The 25797-nt window shown below is 43.3% G+C and overlaps 2 protein-coding genes across 8 annotated transcripts in view; both read left to right on the top strand.

Annotated features, from left to right (window-relative positions):
- The window catches only part of LOC5570044, a 76471-nt gene extending 55890 nt beyond the window's left edge, over positions 1 to 20581 (top strand). For 5 of the 6 annotated variants that reach the window (XM_021849502.1, XM_021849501.1, XM_021849500.1 and 2 more), the window contains exons 4-6: positions 58 to 6073; positions 16817 to 17091; positions 17162 to 20581. In XM_021849502.1, the coding sequence (XP_021705194.1) occupies positions 58 to 6073; positions 16817 to 17091; positions 17162 to 18514 (7644 nt within the window). In that variant the 3' untranslated portion in view covers positions 18515 to 20581. The remainder of the gene's footprint in view (positions 1 to 57; positions 6074 to 16816; positions 17092 to 17161) is intronic. The other variant, XM_021849504.1, reaches the window with a different exon arrangement.
- Positions 19199 to 20847, top strand: LOC110677843. Of its 2 annotated transcripts, none has more exons than XM_021849506.1 (3): positions 19199 to 20532; positions 20614 to 20707; positions 20767 to 20847. In XM_021849506.1, the coding sequence occupies exon 1, from the start codon at positions 19234 to 19236 to the stop codon at positions 20473 to 20475; it is 1242 nt and encodes a 413-aa protein (XP_021705198.1). In that variant the 5' UTR covers positions 19199 to 19233; the 3' UTR covers positions 20476 to 20532; positions 20614 to 20707; positions 20767 to 20847. The 2 variants fall into 2 exon arrangements, with proteins under 2 accessions (XP_021705198.1, XP_021705197.1); XM_021849505.1 differs by having other exon boundaries at positions 20611 to 20707.
- The last annotated feature ends 4950 nt before the right edge of the window (positions 20848 to 25797 follow it).

The following is a 25797-nucleotide window of genomic DNA, read 5'->3' as shown; positions in this document are numbered from 1 at the left end:
TTCGTATGACTCAATGTTGCATTACCTAGTTAAGCTATTAAAATGATACTTTTGCAGAATCCACTGCAGAAAAAGGGTGTATCTGCGGCATCATCTGAAGGTCCTTCGTCAAAGTCTTCAAATGAACCAGACACTCCTGCATCGCCCGGTGACCCTGAAGATCAACTTGTAACTGATCAAAAAGATCGAGATGCCTCGGATGCTTCAGATGATCCTCCAGGCTTGGTATCGGGTACACCCACTAAGACCAAGGTTTCATCTGGAGCAGACCCATTGACTTCGGGTACTCCAGCTGAACCTGACACTCCAGTCGAACCGGATACCCCGGCCGAGCCGGAATCCCCAGCTGAACCGAATACTCCAGCCGAGCCAGACACACCTGCTATACCCGATACTCCGGCTGAACCCGACTCACCGGCCGAGCCGAGCTCACCGGCTGAACCTGATATCCCAAATGATTCCATATTGGAACCATTGAGCCCCGATACCGACAGCGAGTACTGGGACGATCCTCCACCAAGGAGCAGCAAAGGTGCCAGTGCCAGCAAACCTCCACTGTCGTTGGATGAAATTCAAAGACTGATTACGAACAAGCCAGAGCAAACGAATCCCAGAATCCCGAATAACAACCTATCAAAGGTTATCAATGATACCTTAAAAGTTCTCTCCAAGGATTTCCAAAGACCGACGTTCACGGGAAACGAACGCAATCCGTCGCCGCCATCCGACGATTTTCACAATGCTCGGAATCGTAATGTTCCTTATTCGCCAACATATCCACCGCAAATTTCTCCCAATCAGTCGTTTTCCGGTTCCCCCTGGGAAGTGGGCAACGATAGCTTTGGTACCTTCCCACATCCAGTGAATAACTCATTCCGGAACTTTCCCAACCGGAACAGTAACAATATCGAAATAATTCCGCGACAGCAGTCACCTCCATTGTACCGCCGTCGTGATGATATGCATACGCAAATGGACCAACGCTTTCCAGATGACAGAATGGATATCTCACCATCATATTCTTCACCTTCAGAAGGCCGATCAGCAGGAGGGCTGCCTGCCATTCCGATGGCAAACATCAAAGATCCACGTTTGAGGAAAGCTGTGGAAAGCAACATGCACCTACATTCCCCTGAATCCGGAGGACCTACCGGACCAAGTCCATTTTTCCCGACTGTTAAGCCAAACGATCCCAGGTTTAACCGAACAAACACAATTGCTCCACCACCACCGACAACCCCAAATGAACTGCCCAAGTGTATTGCTCCGAACCCCAATTTGCCGCTGGAATTTCCCAAAAAAGATCCTCCCAAGCGACGGCTGAGCATATGTGCTAATCAGGTCATTATCGAGGAAATACCTCCTGAACCGATTATGCCACAGAGGCCATTCCCCCCTCGCCGGCAAAGCGTGTGCCAAGACTTCAACAACCGCAATGATGAACCATTCCATGGTACATCGTTTTTGCCTCCGCCTCCACTCCCGGCACCACCAACCCAACCAATGATGCCTCCACCCCCTCTACCGCCACCAGAGCATTATGGCCAACCCCCTCCCCCACCCTCGATGCCCTTACACCCGCCACATATGCAACCAACACCAACGATCCATTCAACAGAACCTTCGATAGTCGAACGAGATCCGCGGCGGAAACATATGCCTCTTGGTGGCGAGTTTATCAAGCCACATCTGCCACAACCGCAGCATCATCAGCATCACAATCAACACCTTCCCAATCGTTTCGATCGACCAATCCCAGGGCCCAGCAAGGCACCTCTAACATACCTGGAATATCGTCGTCAGAAAGAAATGAACGAGAAGCAGAGAAGGGAGCAGTTCAGGCAACAAAAAAATCCGCAAGGAGATCAAACCAAAGATGGAGGAGATAAGCATGCTGAGCAGAAAGAAGACCAGCAAAAACACGACAAAGATAAGAAGCAGAACGAGGAGATTGATATCACCATTGGCATGGTTCCTAACAAATCCAGAGTATCAGCGAAAGCGTATGCCAAACCCGTCAAATCCCTCGTACAGAAGGAACGTCAATTTGCTCCTCCAATGAAGGATAAGCATCGGACCGACCACAAGTTTTCATCCAAGTCACACAAATCTGAGTCCTCGTCAACATCACACAAGTCAGACAAGAAACGTGAAGAAGTAGAGAAGGAGAAAATTAAGCCTGTGCCAAAGTCCAAAGACCTATTCGGCGAGCAACTTTCGCAGTTTGATAAAATGTACCGCAGTGGGGACTTCTCCAAAAAGGCGGCTCCTTCGTCAGGCATTGGGGGATTCAAAATTCCTAAAATAAAGCGTGTTGAAAAACCAGAACCACCCGTCAAACCTGCGGAAGTTGCTCAGCCGGCAGATAAGCACAAGAAGAAACCTAAGTCCCCGGAGACGTCGAAGATCATGGATGACGATGATGAATTGTGGGACAGCGAAAGCGTCAAGAAACCAGTCGATAACAAACCAAAACAGAAGGAAAGTCTCAGTAAGAAGCAACCGCCTGCAAAAATTCAGTCACTCGAAGACGATGATCTTTGGGATACGGATTCGAGCTTCACTGTTAGTGAGTGCGATCAAAATTCATCTGTACGACTCGACACAACGATCGAGTCAGAGGCCGAGAAAACAGAAGATAAACCCAAAGAAGATCACGTAGAGGAGTCGAAGAAAGATCTGGAAGAAAAGCCGCAGGAATCAATAGTCGAAAAACCAAAGGATGAATTTCAAGTTCCCACCCTGCCGGCCCCTCGACGAATATTGCGTAGGCGCAATTCGGTAGCGATTCATCATAACGAATCAGACAAGTGGAACAAACCGCCCGTGCCATCCCTGATTCTACCGCCCCGTATCACTAGGCGTCGTAACTCAATAGCTGTGTCGCAACTTGAAGACGATGTCAGAAATACGGAAAAGGTTGAGAAGGAAGCACCTCCGGCGAAACCAAGCAAGCAACAACCACAGGCGGAAGTAGAACCGGAAGAAGTAGTGCGACCGAAACGAACACGCAAGCGAAAGGCTATCATCGATGACGATGATGAAAAAGACGTCAGTAAGGCGAATGTCAATGTTGCTTCTTCGGATTTTACCTCGGCTGACAACAAGGAGCCATCTACATCACGGGTGTCGCCGGTTTCACCAACGGAGGATAGCAGTGATAACGTCGTTTCGAGTACTACCAACGATACGACTGCCAAGAAGCGTAGGCAACGCAAAAAGAAGAAGGTGGCTACAACGGCTAACGACACATTGGAGGAGCAAGAAGATGCACATGAAGAGACCATTCCATCCGCTGAAAATGACAGCGTGACAGATAACAAGAATGATGTACAAAAGGTCGATCAGCAAAGCGAAGAAGCCAAAGCAATAAAAGAAGAAAAAGAGAACAAGGAAATGGTGGAAGGATTGATGAAAACTTTGGACAACAAAGCCCAGCTATTGGCAATGTTGCGCGATATGCTGGATGAGAAGAAGTTGAAGAAAATCCAAGAAATCATTGACAGTCCGAATGATAAATTTGCGGAGGGCAATTCTGATGAACCATCCAAACCCGACGAGTCGGAGAATGTTGGTGAAAGTAGCCGGGAGCGATCAGAATCAACATCGATAAGCTCAACCAACGAAGTCTTTGAGAAGAAAAAGCAAACGCCAAAGGCTAAGAAATCTGAACTGGATAAGCTTAACGAAGATATCGCAGAAATGTACATAAGGGACGGAGTGCTGGGTGCTACGGGACGCCGAAGTTGCACCAGGCGCAGGGAAGATGTACCGCTTGTGAAAAAAACCGTAGCTACAAGAAAGTCTGCCTCAGCTTCAGTAGCGGAAGTTAAACCTGCGCAGGTCGCGAAACCTGTACAGGTTCCAAGTGCTAAAACTATCCCACCTGAAAAAGCTGAACCAGCTCCTGTGGTAAAGGTTCTTGAGAGAGGTATGGAACTCGACTTAACTGAGAAACATCTTATGAAACCGTTGAAAGTGGTAATTCAAAAAATCGATTCGTCCCAAATAGAGATGCTGTCAAACCGCAAACGAAAGAAGGCAGTCACTGAGGACGATCAAGTCTCGATAGCTTCCAGTGGAACGTCGATTTCGCCGAAATCCAAGAAAAAGAAGCGCAATGTTTGGGCAACAGGCTTCATCCAGAGGCGCAAGAAAAAATCTGAAGCCAAGGCAACCCCTGCTTCTCCGTTGAAATCGTACGCTGCGAAACCAGTGACCAAGAATGTGAGCCGTGAACTCAATTGCAAGAGCGACAAATCTAAAAGTTGCGCCCTTTGTTCCTATACCGGTTCGCTCACGGGAATTGTTCAACACTATGTACGATATCATCCATTGCATGAGGTATATGTGAGCCGAGTACCCAACATAGTGGGTGCCAAACTTAAGAAAGATCCAATGCTTGTGACAGGCACTATGAAAGAGCAGAACATTACATTCAAATGTATCTTCTGCCAAGAAGAGCTTAGTAAGAAGAAGTATAACTGGAAGCTGCATCTGGCCAGTCATACCGGAGAGTACAGATACAAGTGCACAAACTGTACGATCAAATCGCTGGCTCCCAGTACCAATGCTCACGATAGCGAATGCGTTGGCCCTGCCATGGAGGTAGTGAACGATGTGATGTTCGAAGATAACCACATTTACGGTTACATGTGTCGATTGTGTAATTATGTTCAGCTGTCGCGATCCAAACTTGATACACATCTAAAGGAAGAACATGGACGCAATATCACTGGTAAAGGCACACTGCGGTTCAGCATTTTGAACTACGAAGAAGAAGTTGACCAATCAAAGTCTCAAGAAACTCTCGAATCGGACATTTCGATGCCGGAACTTACTCCCCAAGTAACCGCACCTAGCCAAACCGACATGTCCGCCTTCATTTCGAGTGCAAGTGACGAAATTGAGTCACTTAAAGTGCTTACCGATCGCAATTTCGCATCGCCGTCGAAACCATCGATTGCCGACAAGCTGAAGAGGAACTTCGATGAAATGAATCGCAAGGATGCTGAAAGGGTCGCACGAGCAGGTGATGATGATGAATGGGAAGACATCGAAACGCCACCCAAAGATACTTCATCTCAAAAAGCAACACCGAAACAGGCAGAAAAGGCTAAACGATCGTTGGTTGGAACCACATCACCTTCTCAAGATATTCCAATGCCAGCGCCTCTTGCACTGAAAAATGAAAAAGAGGACATATTTGAGCATAAGCAAGTGGTGGCGAACGTTGGTTTCAGTAAAACTAACGACCGAACCTGGTATCTTTGTTTGATTGGAGATTGTAAGTTCGCAACCGAAGCACGTTCGGAGATGTATTCTCATGTCGAGGAACTGCACGGGAGTATTGTTTGGGATGGTTACTGTTACCTGTGCACGGCCCAGGTCTCAACCGAGGACACCAGCATCCTTGCCAAAGAAGTCAAGCACATGGCGGTCATTCACATCAAAGATAGGACTGCTTTCGATGAGCTAAATGAACCGGATGTGGCCAGCACAGTATTAAGTATGCTCGAAGAAGAACGCTCAACACTCAAACTTCGCAGATTCTCTGGGGACAAACTCTCGATTGGTGTTCCTGAAGAGCCGATCAATTTAAAACCCTGGCTAGAGAAGCCAACAACAAAGAGTCGCGCTCATTGTGAAAACATGCTGGAATCGAGGAGTTTGTTCTGCTTCTTCAAATGCATGGGAGATGGTTGCTGCTTTACCACCACGATCGAGGTGGCGATGGAAAAGCACATCGACAATCACGAGCTGGTCGCAGACGTTACCGGAACTTCTACGAAGAGTTGGTTAGAATGCGCCTATTGTGATGTCATCACTGAGGATCGGACCGATCTGTTGCGGCATCTGCGGATTGTCCACAGTAACAGCGCTTTCCAGTGTGCCTATTGCTTCTACCGAAGCCGAGAAGCGTATAACGTGATACTGCACCAGAAGCTCCACCACGGAACGCAAAAACCGCAGGTTCTGGTGAACGAAGCCGACAAGCGACCGTTGACAGCGGCAGACTACGAAAGGCTGAACCGGCGGCCGATCGACAACATACTTCCGCTTATTTGTACAGGTGAGTAATAGTTGATTTACCATTTGCGTCCCTTATGTAACTTTTTACAACCAGTTTTTTGTGATCTTTTCGATCGGATTTATAATGGTCGTTACGGTGGAGTATGTCTAAATACATTTTAATGAATATTTGACAATGGACTCTTGTGTGCTAGACAAGTGCTTTATCCAATAACTCAGAAGGTTACAAGTTTCGAATTCAAATCGCCACAGATCACGCATACCCTTCTCATACTCATATCCATCCATCTCATGTATACTACACACGCGCGCAGGGAGAGTGCGATTTATTTAGCGTTGAAACTGTTTGCCTATCATTCCCACATCGCTCTGCGCGCGTTTGTGGTATAGGGGTGATCGGGGCAATATGGGCCACCTAAAGAAAACGTCATGGAATGCATATAATGTTTTCTTCCATGTTATGTCAATAATTTATGTTAAAATCAACTTGAATTTTTTTAGGAACGTTTTTTGAGAAACGATGTTTTTCTGCGTGTTCATCAACCACATGAGGCCACCCAACGGGGCAGTATGAGTCACCTCAATCAATCGTATGATTTTTATTTAAAACAATTTAGAGAAGAGCTAATGATTAACAGTACAATATTGGAGAGGAAATTTGATGAGCTTTGCTTGAAATTATTACTTCTAGCGGCTTATTTTTGATAGAAATGTTAAATATAGTAAACAGACCACACAATTCTAGTATTAAGGCGAAGTAGGTCGTCATTTGAATGTGTACGCGTCATTGATGATTGTTGCTAAATCATGTTACAATTTCGAATTAAAGAAAATCAGTTGGTATTGCACTGATGCATCTGGAAAAGTATCAGCACACTCTCTGCATGTCAGCGCACATAGTGATACTTTTCCGGATGAATATGAACTACGAGGACTGAGTTGTTTTAATTTGAAATTGCGAACTGCAATGTCGACCATGGCTGTCAAAACGAATGACAAGCTACTTAGCCTTAGATTGTGATATTTGTTTGAACCTATTTTCTAGCAAAGTGTTTCACTTCTAATGGTCCACTAAGATGACTATGCCGTAAAAAAGTAATCTAGTATTTTTAGGCAATTCATTTTTCTAGGTGGTTCATCTTACCCCGCCCCTTCCCTTTTTAAACAATTTTCTATTTTCCAATAATTTTGTTTACGAACAAATTTAATTTCGCGAACGAATTGTTCAGCATTACCAGAGTTTTCGATGGAATGGTAAAATTTACCAGAATAATAAATATATATGTTTGGACAAACCGCCGCCGTCTCCCAAATATATGACCGGCGCAGAGCTCTTCTGTCTGCTACAACAATAGCGCATACTACACCACAACGTAGAATAAGTTAGACGTCTGATTTGTGATCGGTTTTTAATTATAAATAAATATGTGATCTAAATGTACACTTTTCTTTGCCGTACGGATAAATCGAGCCCACAATCACTACCACTTGCTCGATCATATGGTGCCGTGACCAGTGCCCGTGCGACAAAGCTGAAATGGATTACGGAAAAATTACAACATCGGAATTCCTGCTTGAGCGCCGTTTACAATAGTTAGAAGCCAACAATGCCTACAGCGAAGCGCTACTTCTGAATGGTCAGCATTTCATCTTCTCCTTCTTCAACGTAACTGTTTATCTCGGAGCTGTTTGTGTTTCGACTGGATGTGAGTGTGTTTTGTGCTTTCTACAGCAATTCCAGAGTACCACGATACTCTGGCGGGATACCATATCCCCCGTAGCACCCAGTCTGTCCAATTTTCGGAGAACAAGTTTGCCATGCTGCTTGCAGTTTTCGTATGCATCTCTGGCCCGCCGCGACAATCACGATCAACGAAAATCAACTCATCGGAGACTTGCATGGTCCGAAAGCATTCGAGGTACAACGTGTGCTATTTCAGCGATTATGAGTTGAAGTTAACACTTCAAGGCGGGGAGTATGTTTGGACAAACCGCCGCCGTCTCCCAAATATATGACCGGCGCAGAGCTCTACTGTCTGCTACAACAATAGCGCATACTACACCACAACGTAGAATAAGTTAGACGTCTGATTTGTGATCGGTTTTTAATTATAAATAAATATGTGATCTAAATGTACACTTTTCTTTGCCGTACGGATAAATCGAGCCCACAATCACTACCACTTGCTCGATCAATATATTTTTTTATTTTCTTAATTGTAAACTACCAAAATTATAAGCTTTTCATAACAAAGGACAAATGTGTACATTTTTGTGAATATTTCGTGTTTTGAAACGAACTTTCTTACGGTTTTTATTATGGTGGGCAGTGGCGCGGGAAGTGGGTAGGACAGGTAGGACATGTACTACGCACAAAAATACCTGGGTATGACAGTCAAAGAATTGTCCTACCCACGATTCAACAAAAAAAAAACGAAGTCATCGGAAAGTTTGAATTTGTGTGAAGAACGAAATAAAAAGAATTGTTACAAGAAACTTCTTTAACCGTTAGAATAACAAATGAAGCAATCCTTCATGACATTTCTGAATGAATTAATTGATGGTTTCTCAAAAATATCTACGGAAAATCCTGAAAATGTTCTGAGACAAATTGTCAAGAGCGTTTCATAGTAATTTGTTGAATAATCTCTGGATGAAGTAATGGATTACTCTAAGACCAGTCCCATCGTGTGATGGCGAAAGGGATTTCTGAAAATGCGATCACTCTTGATATGTTCTATCAAAGCATTGCTGAATTTCTTGACGGTTTTTAAGACTATTCCTATATAAATGATTTGATGAAATGCCCACTAATATTAATGACATTTATAAAAAATTATTCAGAACAGATTAGGGGGCCCAGATAGCCGTAGCGGTAAACGCGCAGCAATTCAGCATGACCATGCTGAGGGTCGTGGGTTCGAATCCCGCTGGTCGAGGATCTTTTCGTAAAGGAAATTTTCTTGATTCCCAGGGCATAGAGTATCTTCGTACCTGCCACACGATATACACATGCAAAAATGGTCAATCGGCAAAGAAAGCTCTCAGTTAATAACTGTGGAAGTGCTCATAAGAACACTAATCTGAGAAGCAGGCTTTGTCCCAATGAGGACGTAATGCCAGAAAGAAGATGCCAGATTATTACGATTTCTAAAAGTCTTTTTTTTCAGGATTGTTGAAAAAGTTCCAGTGAAATATTTGATAGAGTTTCAGCGTGATGGAACATTTTTCAAGAATCTTCGGTTTCTTCTGAAATCTTTTGCTATGAATTTGATTCGAAACAAAGAAAAAAAACTACTCAAATCAACAGAATTTTGGCTGTTCATCAATTTGTTATCGAGGAAATTAGAACAACCTCGCTGGTTGTAATGATGAGCAGTTTGATCTATTTTTGTCAAATTTGTTTAATAAATTTTTAATTCTACTCGCATTGAATCCTAATGCAAAATTACACAGGCTACTAAGAAACCTTCACAGGGTTCAACAGGTTCTTAAAGAATTGTGTCTCCGATTCTCCGAGGAAAAGCTTCAGGAATTATCATAGTGATTTTATTTAGATTTTTTTTCAGGATCTCACACAAAGATCTCTCCAGAAACTCTTCTAGATATTTCTCTACCAATTCTCCCAGAAATACTTCCAGAGATTTTTCAAAGGATGCTCAGAAAAAATTCTCCAGAATTTACTCCAGGAAATCCTTGAGAACTCTAAAGCTATTACCTCCAGTAATTTCCTCATGTATTACCTTGATTGTCTTTCCCAAAACTATCTTAGAATTTTCACCAGATATTTTTTTACTAATCCTTTAAATGAATTATCCAGTTGTTACTCCAGAAGATGTTCCTAAGATTCCTCCCAGAAATTCTTCAAAAGGTTCTTCGAAAAAATCTATTGTTTTCTAGGAGTTCTCTAGCATTTCATCCAACTATTACTCCTGCAGTTTTTCCAATCATTTTTTAAAAAGTTTCTGAAAAAATTCCCTTGCAATTTCATAAGGTTATTTAAGATTTCGCACCAGCCAATACTCCAACAAGTATCCCAATAATTCCGCCGATCATTCCTACATTAAATCTCTATAGAGATTATGTCCAATGCTATTCGAGAAATTTCTTTAGAAAACCCTGCAAAGTACTATCCCATGACTCGATTGATTATTTTGATTATCTTAGCAAATTATCTAGGAAATCTTCTAAAACTTTCTCAAGAGTCCTGGTGTTATTTCAGAGATCATTACAAAGTGACTTTCAAGCTTCCACTTGTTTCATATGAAGCTACTTCAGGATTCTTTAAAAGTGCCTCATGGATTTTTTTTTCAGAAAATTTTTCTTGACCTTTCCCTGAACACATTCTTTAAAAAAAATATTCAAGGCTTACTTGAGAAAATCTCAAAGTGTTACAGGAGGAATTTCTGCAGAAATCTAAGACGTCTTCTTCTTCTTCTTCTTTCTGGCGTTACGTCCCCACTGGGACAGAGCCTGCTTCTCAGCTTAGTGTTCTTGTGAGCACTTCCACAGTTATTAACTGAGAGCTTACTATGCCAATGACCATTTTTGCATGCGTATATCGTGTGGCAGGTACGATGATACTTTATGCCCTGGGAAGTCGAGAAAATTTCCAACCCGAAAAGATCCTCGACCGGTGGGATTCGAACCCACGACCCTCAGCTTGGTCTAGCTGAATAGCTGCGCGTTTACCGCTACGGCTATCTGGCCCCCTAATCTAAGACGTCTTGGCGGTATTTCTGGAGAATTTATTCATTCAATTGAAGAAGATGTTTTGACCGGAAACCTTGCAGGATCAAGGAAATAGATGGATTAATCACTGCATAAAATCTTAGAGAAGTTAGGACTTTCTTTCATAAAGATTTTTTGGAGGAATTCTGATGATTCCTGAAATAATCTTTGGAGAAATTCCATTTCTGTGGTTATCCTTCGCTAAATCCAGGTTGAATTCTTGAAGCATCCAAAACAAAATTCTTGGAGAAATTCTCTAGGAAACTTCTTCAAACTCCTTTAGAAATTTCCGGAGTAATATCTGAATATTTTATCTGAAAAAAAAAAATCAGATAGAATTCCTAGAGAAAATTAGGTAATTCCAAAAATGTGTCAAGTCTTGAACAGTTTGCTCTGACACTATGAAGAATAAAACTTTTATCTCATGGTTCTTATAAGGTTTCATTTTTTTTTCTTGTTTCCTGTCTGGTCTCTTTTCGACCACCGTATGATTCTGTTTATGTCTCCGTTTTCAGGCATGAGGTCTCTAATTTCCTATTTTTTAAGGCACTCAGTCTTATCAAGCCCAGTAAAGACGGAAAGCCTTTTTAGTGTAGTGGTAACGACTGGCATTAAAAATGAAAGGGTTTGGAAGCAAAGGGGTGTCAGTGAAAAAAAAACTAGTTTTGAGAAAATCTACTTTGAAGTTTTCATTCTATACTAATTGTATGAAAGTAAAAAAAACACAAGCCAAAAATTATGCTATTTCTTGTGTTGCGCGGACAAACCACCTGAAAATATCGTTCAAACGCAGTAAAAGTTCCTCAACTCAACATCGTGGTTGAGCCCCTCAAATATAGTCAATTTAAATCCCCAGTCTAGGATTCCATAAGGTTGAAATATTTCTAAGTTTCACTGTGCACAACATTTTGCCAACATTTGTCCTACCCATGGTTCCGAACGTGGACGCGCCTCTGATGGTGGGTATTTGAAGCATCATCTAGCGGGTCATAATGGCATTAGATATTAAAACACGGTTTTTTAGGTAAATCCAGGGTTACTCATATTGCCCCCATTGCTCCTACATGAGATGGATGGATGTGGTTTATGAAAGGAGTCTGTGTGATCTGTGGGGATTTGAATTCGAAACTTATAACCTTCTGAGTCATTGGGCCACCAAGTGGCTGGGTAGCTTAGTTGGTAAAACTCTCTACTAACATTCTGGGTCCTGGGTTCAACTCTCAGCCGAGCACGTGGATTTTTTTTTCATAATTCACTCATAATTTATCCATTTTTACCATGCGTAATGAGTTAATTAATTAAAAGAACAGATAATTCTACACTTTACTGCATTTTAAAATAATTTTTATATTTTGACTCTTTTAACCCTCTAATATCCAACCCCGCCTTTAGACGGGGTACACTTTGGAAAGGTTAAACACGGAATGACATTTTTTTTCATAGATGTTGTATGTTTCAGCTGAAAATAGGGATGAAGAAATCCAGTTTTCTCCGACAGAGTATTTAAAAACATTCAGGATGTGAAAGTTTTGTTGAAATATTTATCTTCGTCGAATAAAATCTGAGATACACACAACTTCGATAATAATCGTACTTTTGACACCGTGATGCCGTGATACAGAATTATTAATATTTCACGAGTTTTATCAATGAATATTTCCGTGAACAACCACGTGTTCACACTCACAACACATGAATAAACTATGAAAAAATATTTCGCTTCAGAAACTTGCTCAGGTTTTCGAACTATAAACAAAACTTTTGTTTTTGAGGTGAAACATCTAGGAATCCAAAGATGGTCGTTACAATGGTCGACTTGTGCATCTACTCACGTCTTCAAAGGCAATAAACTGAAGAAATTGTGAGCAAACAAGCTTTCAACTAGTACATTTATTTCATTTATTTAGTTAACATCTAACAGATAACACTGAATCAACCATTTCACGCCACAATACTTGGTTCGTGGCCGCATCTCTCCATCCTCGGTTCTGCCCCACGCTCGCCAAATCGACACTTCAACCGCCCACCTAGCTCGCTGCGATCCACGACTTCTTGTACCAACCGGATCCGAAACGAACACCATCTTTGCATGATTGTTCGGCATTCACGCAACATGCCCTGTCCATCGTATCTTTCCAGCTTTGGCCACCATTTGGATACTGGGTTCGCCGTAGAGTTGAGCGAGCTCGTGGTTCATCCTTCGCCGCCACACACCATTTTCCTGCACACCGTCAAAGATCGTCATAAGCACTCGACGTTCGAAGACTCTAAGTGCTTGCAAGTCCCCTTCGAGCATCGTCCACGTTTCATGCCCGTAGAGGGCTACCGACCTTATGAGCGTGTTGTACATATTTGTTGGTGCGGGTGTGAATCCTTTTTGACTGCTTCTTGTGGAGGTCAAAGTAGGTCCAACTTCCACTGATGATGCGTCTCCGTATTTCACAGCTAACGTTATTGTCAGCCGTCAGCAAGGATCCAAGGTAGACGAACTCGTCGACCATCTCGAACGTATCCCCGTCTATCGTAACATTGCTACCTAAGCGAGCTCAGTCGTGCTCGGCCCCACCAGCTAGCATGTACTTTGTCTTGGTCGCATTCATCACCAGTCCAACTTTCACTGTCTCGCGTTTCAGGCGGGTGTACAGGTCTGCGACCATTTCAAATGTTCGGCCGACAATGTCCATATCATCCGCGAAGCAAACAAATTGACTGGATCTCGTGAAAATCGCACCCCGGCTGTTAAGCTCGGCTCTCCGCATAACACCTCGTTAGCTTCCCGGAAAAGCTGTTCTCGTCCATGATTTTCGTATGCCGTCTTGAAATCGATGAAAAGTTGATGCGTTGGGAACTGGTATTCACGACATTTTTGGAGGATTTGCCGTACAGTAAAGATCTGGTCCGTTGTCGATCGACCGTCAACGAAGCTGGCTTGATAACTTCCCATGAACTCATTTACTACAGGTGACAGACGACGAAAGATGATCTGGGATAATACTTTGTAGACCGCATTTAGAATGGTGATCGCTCGAAAGTTCGCACACTCTTATTTGTCGCTTTTCTTGTAGATGGTGCATATTACCCCTTCCTTCCACTCCTCCGGTAGCTGTTCTGTTTCCCAGATCGTGCCTATCAGCCGGCACAGACAAATGGCCAGCCTCTCCGGGCCCATTTTTTATAAGTTCAGCTCTGATACCATCCTTATCAGCAGCTTTATTGTTCTTGAGCTGGTGAATGGCACCCTTAACCACCTTCAAAGTTAGTTCCCATCGCCCGCAGTACTGACGAAGGCATTTCCTTCGCAGCACGAAGCCGTTGCAGGATGCTTTGAGCTTCTGATAGAACTTACGTGTTTCTTGAGACCGGCACAGCTGTTCCATCTCCTCGCACTCCGTCTCCTCCAGGCGGCGTTTTTTTTTCTCCCGGTGGGTCTGCTGTTGCCGTTTCCATCTATAACGTTCCACGTTCTGTCGGGTGCCTTGCTGCAGCATGACCGCCCGCGCTGCATTCTTCTCCTCCAGAATCTGCCTACTTTTCTTTGTCGAACCAATCGTTCCGTCGACTCCGTCCCACGTACCCGACGTTGCTCTCAGCTGCATTGTTGATGGCTGCTTTCACTGTTATCCAGCAGTTCTCAAGAGGGCCTTCATCCAGCTCACCCTCTTCCGGTAATGCAGCCTCGGATACTGCGCGTACGCAGTTGCGACATCCGGTTGCTTAAGCCACTCTAGATCATACCGGGGCGGCCGTCGGTAGAGTTTTGGGTGTAGTTTAACCAAAGAAAAATTAAAGATCCCCATGTCCCTTGCAGTTGCCCAAAATTTTATGGCTCATAAGGTCTAGAATGCCGTTCAAAGTGTACTGTAATCTGTCAAACTTTTGCACTACCGAGGGACAAAATGCAGTACAAGAAGTGGTACCCAATCTGAGCCCGAGTGGGATGGACCTGGTTTAACCATCACCAGATAGTGGTCATAGTCGATGTTAGCGTCACGATAGGTCCTGACGTCAATAATGTCGTAGGAGTGCCGTCCATCAATCAAAACTTGATCGTTTTGCGATTCTGTCTACTGTAGTGATCTCCAGGATATCGGTATGGAAGGCTGTGCTGGAAGTAGGTGCTACGATATTCTTGGAGACGGCGAAATCAATCAGCATAGACCGTTCTCGTTCATCAGCCGGTGGGCACTGAACTTTCAAATCGTCGATCTGAACACCTCCTCCTGGCCAACCTGAGCATTTAGATCTCCTATGATGATTTTGACGTCGTGGCTTGGGCAGCTGTTGTACTCGCGTTCGAGCTGCGCGTAAAAAGCGTCTTTATCATCATCAGTATATTAGTCGATAGTCCCTTAAAGTCGCTGTGGTCTTCGCCGATTGTCCCGCTTTGTATTCTCTCGTTGATTATTCGTTGCATGATTTTTTTACGGCTGGCTTGCAGGGCCTGGCACTAACCCCCTAGATGTTCGGAGGACCATAGTGCGCAGTTTAGCTTAGAGTCCTTCTCTAGCACTCGGACGATGATCAGCCGCCCCTGATATGGGGAACAGACGCTGTTGTGAGCTGCTCATAACATGGAGTACAGATGCTCCAGGTTTGCAGAAGCGAAAGCAAACCCCCTCTTCCCTGTCAGCATGCGGCCAGAGTTCCCACCGGGGTTGATTACCCGATCTTCCCTAAAGTTCCACGTACCCCGGCCAGTTCCACGAGGAGGTAGGGTTAGGAGTTGTTGGGCAAGAGGCTAAGGACCATACAAAGGGCATTATGCCTAATGGCATTATACCAAACGGGGTAGACCCATTTATTAATGTCATGCGTTTTCAAAGGATACTGACCTACCCGACCAGAACATCATAACAAAGTTATAACACATTCCTATCAGCAGCAGTTATAAATAACAGAAGTTGACATAATATTGTTATCAAGACGGCTTTGTTCTCAACTTGTTATTTTTTTAGTAACACATTTATAAGAACACTTGTTATATTTTTGACATCGCATTTATAAGTTTGTTGCAAATAACATCCGGTGTCATAAACAGTAACATAGTTTGCAATAATTTTGTTATTTTGTAACATTCGTGCAAGACATTCTGTAATAATTTTGTTATAATTATAACAGGGTTTGTTATATTTTAGTTTAATTTGGTGCAAATTTTGTTTGAATTCTTGTTATTTTAACTACTAACGTTACATGTTTTATAACAACTGGTGATATAAAAAAATCATATCAGGGGAACACATTCTGTTATAAGCTTGTTTCTTCCGCCTGGTCGATATATATCTTGCCCTTCTTACCCTACAAGTTTTTCCGGAATTGCTGGGAGCCGGTTTTCATCAAATTGATGTCCATTGCCAGGCTCCAGGACTCCCTGGATGTACAGTTGAAGCGACATTGGGTGAGACGAGGCAAGATGAACTCAGATGAACTCGATTTAAGCCTACTTAAACATGTTTAGTTTGGTAAAATTAGTGATCACTATCATAACATTATTAGTTCAACTTTCAACCATCAAAAAGGCTTGAAAAGTGAAAAATAGTTTTCCAAATAGCTGTTTCATTGTTGTCTACATTTTCTAAAGAATACCATTATTTTCAATGATTATAATATCGGAGGGCATTATCTTGGAGTTCTGATAGTATTTACTTTCAACTAATTTAAAGGTTGAGCTATTATTTATAGAATAGACGCTTTAAAATGAGAGAAAGAACCAAAAAATGTGGTCATCATGAGCGATGAATCGCTAAATGAAATTTCTAGCATGACCGGTTGTTTAGTTCTTCAGACTTGTTCAGACGTATAGTCGTTCTATGTCCACTCCAAACACCAAAGAAGGGGAGCCCATGTGACATACAATCATTTGGTATAAAGCCATTTGGCATAACTGGAGTTCAACAGTAGTGGTGCATCTTTTTGTTTTCATATAAGCTATGCTTCATTTTATGCCAAACTACATAATTATCATATGGCCTTTGCCAAATAACTTTATGTCATTCGGATTAGCCCCTTTCTAGTATGTGAACATCTCATGAATTTTCTTTTCTTTCCATTTCAGTCTGCAATGCCGAATACTGCGTTTTGGATGCGTTCATGTCCCACCTGAAGGATGAACATGCGGACGTGACGACGATTGTGTGCCAGTGCTGCAAGGAAAACATCCAGAAGCTCAAAATCCCACGGCACCTTTTGGTGCACAATATCGGCATATACGAGTGTATCTATTGCCACTTCGGAAGCAACACCATGGAAGCCGTGCAAACCCACGTGGTCAATCGGCACCCGCAGGAGCCGCTGTATTGCTGCATTCGTTACAATAAGACTCCGGGAAAGGTAAAATAGGCTCAGCATTTTTTAGAGAGAATTTCGCTTAAGTTCACGTTTGAACCTCTTCCTTCTACAGGTGAAGGAAGCATCCCTGAAATCGTTATTCGAGGTGGGTGTCGACGAGAGCGCTATGGTTAGTTGCACGTTCACAACGGAAGAACTCAACTACAAGTCAACCGACACGAAGAGTAATCGCGATATCAACTTCGCTGCAAAGACGGGTGTGATTCCGTTGCAATTGCCGCCGATTCGCATCGGAGGTGCAAACATCCTTCTAAGCGCTCAGATACCATCGGTATCGAGTACCGATTTGGCGAACCAGTCGGTGGTTGTTACGACCCAAGCTGCTGAGGTCGTTAAGATGCCCATGATATCGTCCGTTTCCGGTGGTGTTTCACTCCCGGGCAATTCATCCGTACCGATCATCACTGCAGTCCAAGGAAACTACCAAGAACCAACGACCACTACAGCTACACATCAAGCGCCAATGATTATGCCTGTGATATCGCAGGTAGTGGGAGGTGCAACCGTTCCTCCCGTCAGTATGCCTATCATCACCAGGGTAGAAGGTGGGGTCGGCGACATGGTGTCAGTAAGACCTGCTTCCTCCTTGGTAGGTACCAAAATTATAATCTCGCCGAACAAGGGGTCCGGTGTTCCAATCATTACTAACGTATGTAGTATCGGTCCTTCGACAAATCAGGTCCAAGCTCCGAAGGAGGACGACGCACTCATGTTGGAAGCGGAGCGTGTTGCAATGGAGATGATCAAGGATACGGGGCTGCCAAAGAACGTCATTTACAAATGCGTCTTCAAAGGCTGCGCTTCGGTGTTACCGGACGGCATTGGAATGCGGAAACATTTGACCTTTTCTCATTTGCCATCTACACAGTACACTTGCAACCATTGCAAGGGTAAGCTATCGTTCCAAAATGTCATGAACTTCACACAACATCTCAAGACCCACGAAGCACAGCGCATTTTCTGCTTTATGTGCGACTACAAGGGCTCTTTCCCGCCGGAAGTGATAAAACACGTCAGAGATGTGCACAAGACCAGCAAGCCAACGATTCTGTTTCTGAACCCGAAGAAAAACGATCCCAACAATGATATCATTCTGTTCGCCCCTGGAATACCCACCGATGCGGAGCGGAAGGCTTACTATAAAAAGCTGATTGACTTATACAATCATAAGCTCCAGGCCGCACTGATACATCTCAAGACCCATTTCGCCCCAGAAGAGTGCGAAAGTCTGCCCAAACAGGCGATATTTAGTCAAACGGTATCGTGCAGCAAATGTCAGTACAGCACCAAAGTACGACTAAACATGTATCGACATTTGAAGGGACATTTGGAACGATATTCCAGTATCGAACATGGATCCCAAGAATCCAGTTCCGTGCTGGGGACAGGGAGAAAAGCACTTTGACCGAATGAGAAATCCTGCCGCTAGCTCACAAGAAGATGATGACCTGATTCAATCGCTGTGTTTCGTACAGGAGAACAAACGCTATATATGCGGAGCCCCGGATTGTCATTATCTAACCATCAATGAAACCATGCTACGGAACCATTTGAGCACTCTGCACACTGACGTAAAGGAATACAAATGTCCCCATTGTCCGGCAGTGCATATCTTTTCCGCGCAGCTAAATGTTGCCAAAATACTAGAGCACCTGAAGCTACACGACAAAGAACTGTATCGATGCGGCAAGTGTAGCATTTTCATGAACAAAAAGAACGAAATCGAGCTGCACGTCAACGACAAACATCCAGGGCAAAATGCAGCGGTCTACGTGATTCGCGATGGAAGCACTGCCGGCAGTGCTGCATCCGCCGGAACATCCGAGGATGGTGTCGTTTTCAAATGGAAGTGTGACGTTTGCAAGTTCAAGAGTCCCACCCTGGGCGAGATGAAGTCGCACATGCAGGAAACTCATAGCATCACAAGCAAGTATCGTTGTTCCAGGTGTCTGTTCAGCTGTTCGAACAAATCGGCCTTCACCACTCATTTTCGAAAACCAGCATCCTGGTTGCGAAATAATCATCATATCGCTGTACAAAGCGATAGAAGGTGACGATAGCCGAGCGGATACGACGCCTCTTTGGCGAAGGGAAACCAGCAAAACGCGTAGCATTCGTGGAATTATGCTGGAAGACGAAGATGAGGATGAAGATGAATCGATGCTTCCCGAAATGGCGGCCATAGCTGTCGATTCCCAACCGGGACCAAGTGGACTCAACATCAATCGAAAACGCAGAAGTACTGAAAACAGTGAGTCCGAAGTGTCACCAAAGAGGGCCAAAGAAGATAGCTACAATGCTGCAGTAAGAGCGTTCAAGTGTGGCTTCAAAGGTTGTAGCTACGTAAATGACTTCGGTGCTGGAATTGTGACGCATTTCCGCACAGCACATCCCAACGAAAAGCCATCCGTACTGAGAAATGCCCTAGCTAATCCAGAACAGTCTCGTTTCGACTACTTCATGAAGTATGCTTGCTTTTACTGCGTGAAAAAGGCAGATACCATCCAAGATTTGCTGGCGCACTGGAAACAAATGCATAAAATTGCCGGCCGACGCAGTCAGGATAAACCGTTCCTTTTCCGTGCATCGAAGATCATTCTTTGCTTCTACTGTCGCAAGGGAGCTGTGATGCCCGAAATGAAGTCGCACTTTGCCTCCCAGCATCCAGGCAAACAGCCCATCTATCTGGATTTCCGCAACCCGAAACGTTGCGCCGAATGTGATTTCACAATGGGAATCGAAAAAACTGATATGATTACGCATTTTGCTACACACCACCAGAAAGAGAATGAATACGCCAATGGATGGATCGATTTCCTTACTGACGACGTGGTAGACAAAATTCTCCAACTCAACAGCGTTGTCTACCGTTGCGAAAAGTGTGATTTCATCACGGACAACAAAACCGATTTCACCATCCATTACGCCACGAAGCATCCCGGATTCCGCGTGGAGTTCAACGAATACGAAATGGAGAAATGTGTCGTCTACTATTGTGCGTTCAACAGCTGCAAGTCCAGTCATAATTCGGCACAGGAGTTGGCTCAGCACATTCAATTCCACATCCCTCTGTTCAAATGTCAGTGTAATACGTCGCAGTGCTCGGCACAGTTCCGGTCGTTTGTTATGCTGATGCAGCATTTCAATGCCACCCATCCTCAGCACGATCTGCACTATGCTCTGAAAACTCCGGACGAGTACAAGGCTGTACTACGTTCAATCAATATCCAATTCTGGAACGGCTTTGTGATGACACTGGATGATGCAAGGCGCGCCGGCAATCGCTATGGAAGCTACGACCACTTTTTCAAGTATATCGACGAGCTTTGCGCCAAATCCGTGGCCGCCGCATTACCATCCAGTTAGGTTTAAGTATTTCCCAGCTATCATGCGAAATAGAAGTACCGTCATTGATCACTACAGGTACAGATTTCGAATATCGGTGTAAATATATGTTCAAGTTTCTTCTAAATGAATTTGTTTGGTTTTTTTCTCTTCCAGTAGGTACCACTTATTAATAGTAGATTAATGAATGCAACAAAGAAACCCGAGGATGCCCTTTATATCACCATCCCTGCAAACACTACAAGCTAATTGGGTAAATTGTGTGTGTCTGTCTTTATTCTTTTGTCTAAAGATTAAAACTTTCTATTTCAGTTATGCTAACAGTTGACACAATGGTACGCATTAAACTAGAAAATCGTAATACATAAAATATAATTAAATGAATATGACTAACTGATACGTTTTATTACACTTCTTTGGTTAATGAAGTTGATTATCATTTATTATTTGCATGACTTCATCTGACAAACCTTTCTATCCTAATGAATATAGATAAAACTAACGAACAAACGACAGCATTATACATGGAACACAGCTAATTATATAAAAAAAGTGTTCAGCTAAGCGATTACCAAAAGTCGGTGTACTACTGATAAACATCAAGGGATGATAAATTTCGTTGACGTCATACATCTTTTCTAGTCATGCTGCCCTGTACTAGTGGTTTGGTTGCCAGTATAAGTGCAACATCATTCCCCCCCCTCCCCTCCCTTTGGTCTGCATTCTGACGTGGCAGGCGCCATTGTTGCCTAAAAATTGAAGATCACCAGCACATATACACTGAGGGTGTCTGTTAGTCCCAAACATTGGATTGGTTCCTTGTGTAAGTGCAGCTCATCTGACGATACTGTAGTAGCATCCACGGGCGGCCAATCAAGCTCAAGCTCAGTTGGACATGGTCGCCTCTCTTCATCCTCGACTGCACCCACGCTCTCCAGGTCCTGGCTGGTGCATCAGGTATCCTTCCAGCTTTGGCCACCTTCTGGATACTGGGTTCGCCGTAGAGTTGGGCGAGCTCGTGATTCATCCTTCGCCGACACACATCATTCTCCTGCACGCCGCCGAAGTTCGTCCTAAGCAGTCGGCGTTTGAAAACCTCAAGAGCTTGTAGCCTGCTCCTTTTACTTAACTCACCACTCATCATTGTTTGCGCACACTGAGCCCATTGAGTGTCCAAAGCTATACCTATCAAAAAGAGTTTTTGGCCAGATACTACCATGTCAAACCATCACACTTATACAACACTCACAACAGAACATTATCATCAGATCGATAGGAGGGTCCCGTACCCTAGAGGTTACGCTTTCGCTTCGGAAGCGGAAGGTTATGGGTTCGATTTCCACACCCCCCCCCCTCCCCAGAAAAAACTCCGTCCAGCAACCACAAGACGCCGCACGATGGACCGTGTATTGGGGAACACATCCAACCTCTGTCAGGATCGGATGGTGACTGAGACACACTGAACCTCTTTGTAAGCTGTTGTGGCAACATGGCAAAATGAACCACCGCACACCAATGGACTACGGCTATATAAATATGGATGGGACCAACGGCCGCACTCTCCTCTACCTGCTCGGTATGAGAGAAATAAGAACTTGGATAAAGTGACCAGACGTCCCCGATTATCCGGGACAGAGAAATTTTTAACTTGGCAGTACAGTGTCAATACTATTTATTTCAATTTACTAAGTATGTAGTACATGACTTAGATTGGCTATTAATGCAAATTACACATCAAACATAGGCAGCGCTTAATAAGGGATGAGATCTGACAAGCGTCCCGGATTTTTTTCCGGGACACATCTGGTCACATTAAACTAGGATATAAATAGATTATGTAGATGTGTAGCTATAGAAACGATATGATAGTCGGCATAGTAGCGGACAAGTGCACGAAGTGCCTAACAAATAAAAGTAAGGAATAAAAAAAAATCATCAGATCGATCGTTATCAAGTGCCGGTCGATTGCGCCGCATGCCTCAGATGTATTCCCCGCTGGGCGCATGCTGCTCTTGCCTTCATATTACGACCAAATCCACATCACCTAAACACATCTTTCCATACCACCCGATTCTGTCAAGAGGCAGTTTGTCATAAAAACTAAGCTCCGGTATTAGGAACCCTAGTACCATTCGCTTTGACAACGCCACGGTGGCGACATCTACATTAGTTTATAGTTAGTTTAGAAACAAAAGGTGCATAAGAAGAACTAGTCTCAATCGCAGTTTTACCATAGTTGCGGCAATTCAACGGAGATTTTTTAACAAGTAGATGAATAATTAACATTGATTTGGAAGTGCTAGAAAGTGCGACACTTGATGGATTCTCAAAAGGTGGGTGAATTGATGTTAATGAAGTTGAATGAAAAAGAACAACCGACAATTGCAAACCGCAACAAACTGAGGAACAATAATGTTATCTTACACTGCATTTATACTAACATTTGCATTTGTACATTACACGACAGGAATTTACCGCATAAAGTACCGGTATTTGTGACAAGATGGATCTTAGTATGAAGCAGGGCAAGAAGAATACCGATTCCACATGTTCATCGAATAGTATGAATAGAACGGTCTGTGCTGTTCCAGGCTGTAGATCTTGGTACGGCCAATGTGTATCCTTCCAAAGTTTCCCCAGAAAAGATGAAACACAACGTTGGAAAGAGTGGGTCCGCCGGCTTAAATTGAAGTATGAACCAGCGCCTACGGCAAGAGTGTGCAGTTTGCATTTTAGCATTTCAAACTCCAAAAGCCCAGGTATAAATTCTGAAACATTATGTATTTAATTTTACATTACAAATACAATTTCTGTTTTCAGCATTGAGACGAATGATGGACAGAATGTTCCTGTTGAGTTCTGCGATTCCAGACATCAATTTGCCACAACCACTACAGAGCGCTAAACAGAAACAGCAATGTGTAGATCTTTCTGCTAGAATGCATAGACGAGAACAATAAAAGAAGTTTACAAGCTCCGATAAATTGACTACGGCTTTCTACGAGAACAATAACTGTCCACCCATGATGGCAAAAATTGAGGCACCAATCACGACAAAAGCTGCTGTTCAGGTTGATATGCTGGAAATGGACAAATTGTTTCGAGGACGTCAAAGAGAAATGGCTTTTACAGTTAACTCTCCCTTACTCGATATTCCGTATCTCGATATCGAGTTAGAGAACCATAGTAAAAGTTGGTTTTCATGGCTAACTCGATGGTCCCTTGGATCGCAGATGCATTGGTTTTGTGTTCTGTAACTCGATACCTCCCTAACTCGATGGTCCCTTCAATATCGAGTAAGGGAGAGATGACTGTATATTCAAAACGGATGCAGAGTTGAATTCATTTCAGATGTTGGACACGATCGAGCAATCCATAAAGTCGTTTCAAATTACAAAGCCAGCAGCTACTCTACAGTACCCTTACGGGAGTGGATACTGATGGTTTTCATAAAATTGAAGACTAATTTGTCTTTCTTTTGTATGGGACCACTTTTCAATTTACATTATAAAAAACTGTGTCGATAATAATTTATCAAATAGTGCCTTAGATCAAAGCTGTATGTGTGGCCATTGTGTGCAGGCCAACTCAAATACAAATTAAGAAAAACAAGCCTCACTATTTTCGACCGACATACGAGGATGTAGTTGCAGTTTTAGATTGCACAGAAATTGAAATTAAGAAACCTGCCTGCTTACATTGTCGAATTAACGCTTATTCTCATTATAAGGGACGGGAAACTGCTAAATACTTAATTGCAGTAACCCCTGGAAGTACAATTTCGTTGTTAGTCGTGGGTATGGTGGAAAATACTCAGACAAGCAAATCGTCAATCAAGAAAATTTTCTGGACAAAATCAAAGTGGACAATCGGTAATGACAGATAAGGGTTTCTTGATTAATGAAGAATGCCAAAAAAGGGGTGTGAAATTGGTTAGACCTGGGAGGGAGAAACCGATACAAAATTTATGTACGTCATAGTGAGCCGAGATTCTGCTGTCACGAACTGTCACTGTGAGCCCAGATCTTAAAGAATGGACAAACATGAGAATAGCGCGTAATTGATCAAAACATATTTTTGCATTTGAACAAAGTTGACAACAATCGGTTGAAAATCAATTCCTGCACAACCAAAAGCAATGCCACGATAGCACCTTTTAATTTGATCGAATATAAAGTATTGAAACACGCATCTTTTTACGCGTTTCCAATCAAAATTAAAATTGGATGCACATAAAACAATGGCCCTTTTCCCAAGTTTGTCCAGAAAGATCGAAGGTACACAACAAAAGAAAACTAGCGATTCTTCGCAAGCCTGCCTTGATTGTCGTTGGTGAGCAGGAATTATCTTGCAATTTGAAAAAGTGTTGTGTCATATTTCGTGTGTAGTATCTGTGCCTCCCTCCCAGGGTTAGACCACCATTCTTAAGAGCTCCTTTAACTCAATTGATACTGTTTGATGCAACTGAAAATGTATCGATAGCCGAGGGGGACGACACATCCAGACAGGGTTGGGAAAAAATCTGAAATTCACTCTACAGTAGCCAAGCAAAGCCAATCACAGTCAGCGATGCCAGTGAAACTCACGCCCATCGCTGCTGTACGCAAAATGCCTTGAAAATTGCAAAACACCCGTTGCTAAGGGCAACCCAAAATTACTGTAAATCGGATCCGAAAAATGTTCTATTACCCGCTGCATTTCCCGCATTTAGAGCCTTCAATGACACTCATGATTTAGAAAATTCGTGCACCCAACAGAGGCTACTTGATGAGATTCACGTTTTTGAACTACTGTACTGGGAGAGCCACGTGATTTTCGCTAAAATTCAAGCCTACTACTATTACCATTCCCAGCACTGCATCCAGATCACCGTTTAGATGCACTTTTGGAAAAAAATCCGATTCTTCAGATTCAGTGCATTATTGTAGATTTGATGTGCTTCACGCGCTGACATCTTCTTCTAAACGATGCGCGTAGATTGATGAAATGCACGAAGATGTGCATGGGTGGAAGAAGAAGCAATGATGATGTAGGGAGTCGATGCCGGTTATGGACCCTTTGCGTGTTATGGACCCCCTACAGAAAAACATAAAATTAACACTCAAAGCAACCTTATTTTTATGAAAATCCACCGGGGGAACTTCGATTGCATTGGGGGTCAGCAGGTTCAGGCAAAATATTTGGTTCAGGCATTCGGACAACGGTTTTCCAAATGCATATTTCGCTGAAAAATTCGAATGATTTTGTATGTTTCATAGGTGTGCTATGAAGTAAAAACATTGAACTTGTTGTTAGACTCCACAAAACGTATATGCGTCGGAGATATCATTGCGGAAAAGCGTC

Source organism: Aedes aegypti, chromosome 3 (genome assembly GCF_002204515.2).
Source record: "Aedes aegypti strain LVP_AGWG chromosome 3, AaegL5.0 Primary Assembly, whole genome shotgun sequence".
Classification (NCBI taxonomy): domain Eukaryota; kingdom Metazoa; phylum Arthropoda; class Insecta; order Diptera; family Culicidae; genus Aedes; species Aedes aegypti.
This window is presented reverse-complemented; position numbering and strand designations above follow the sequence as displayed.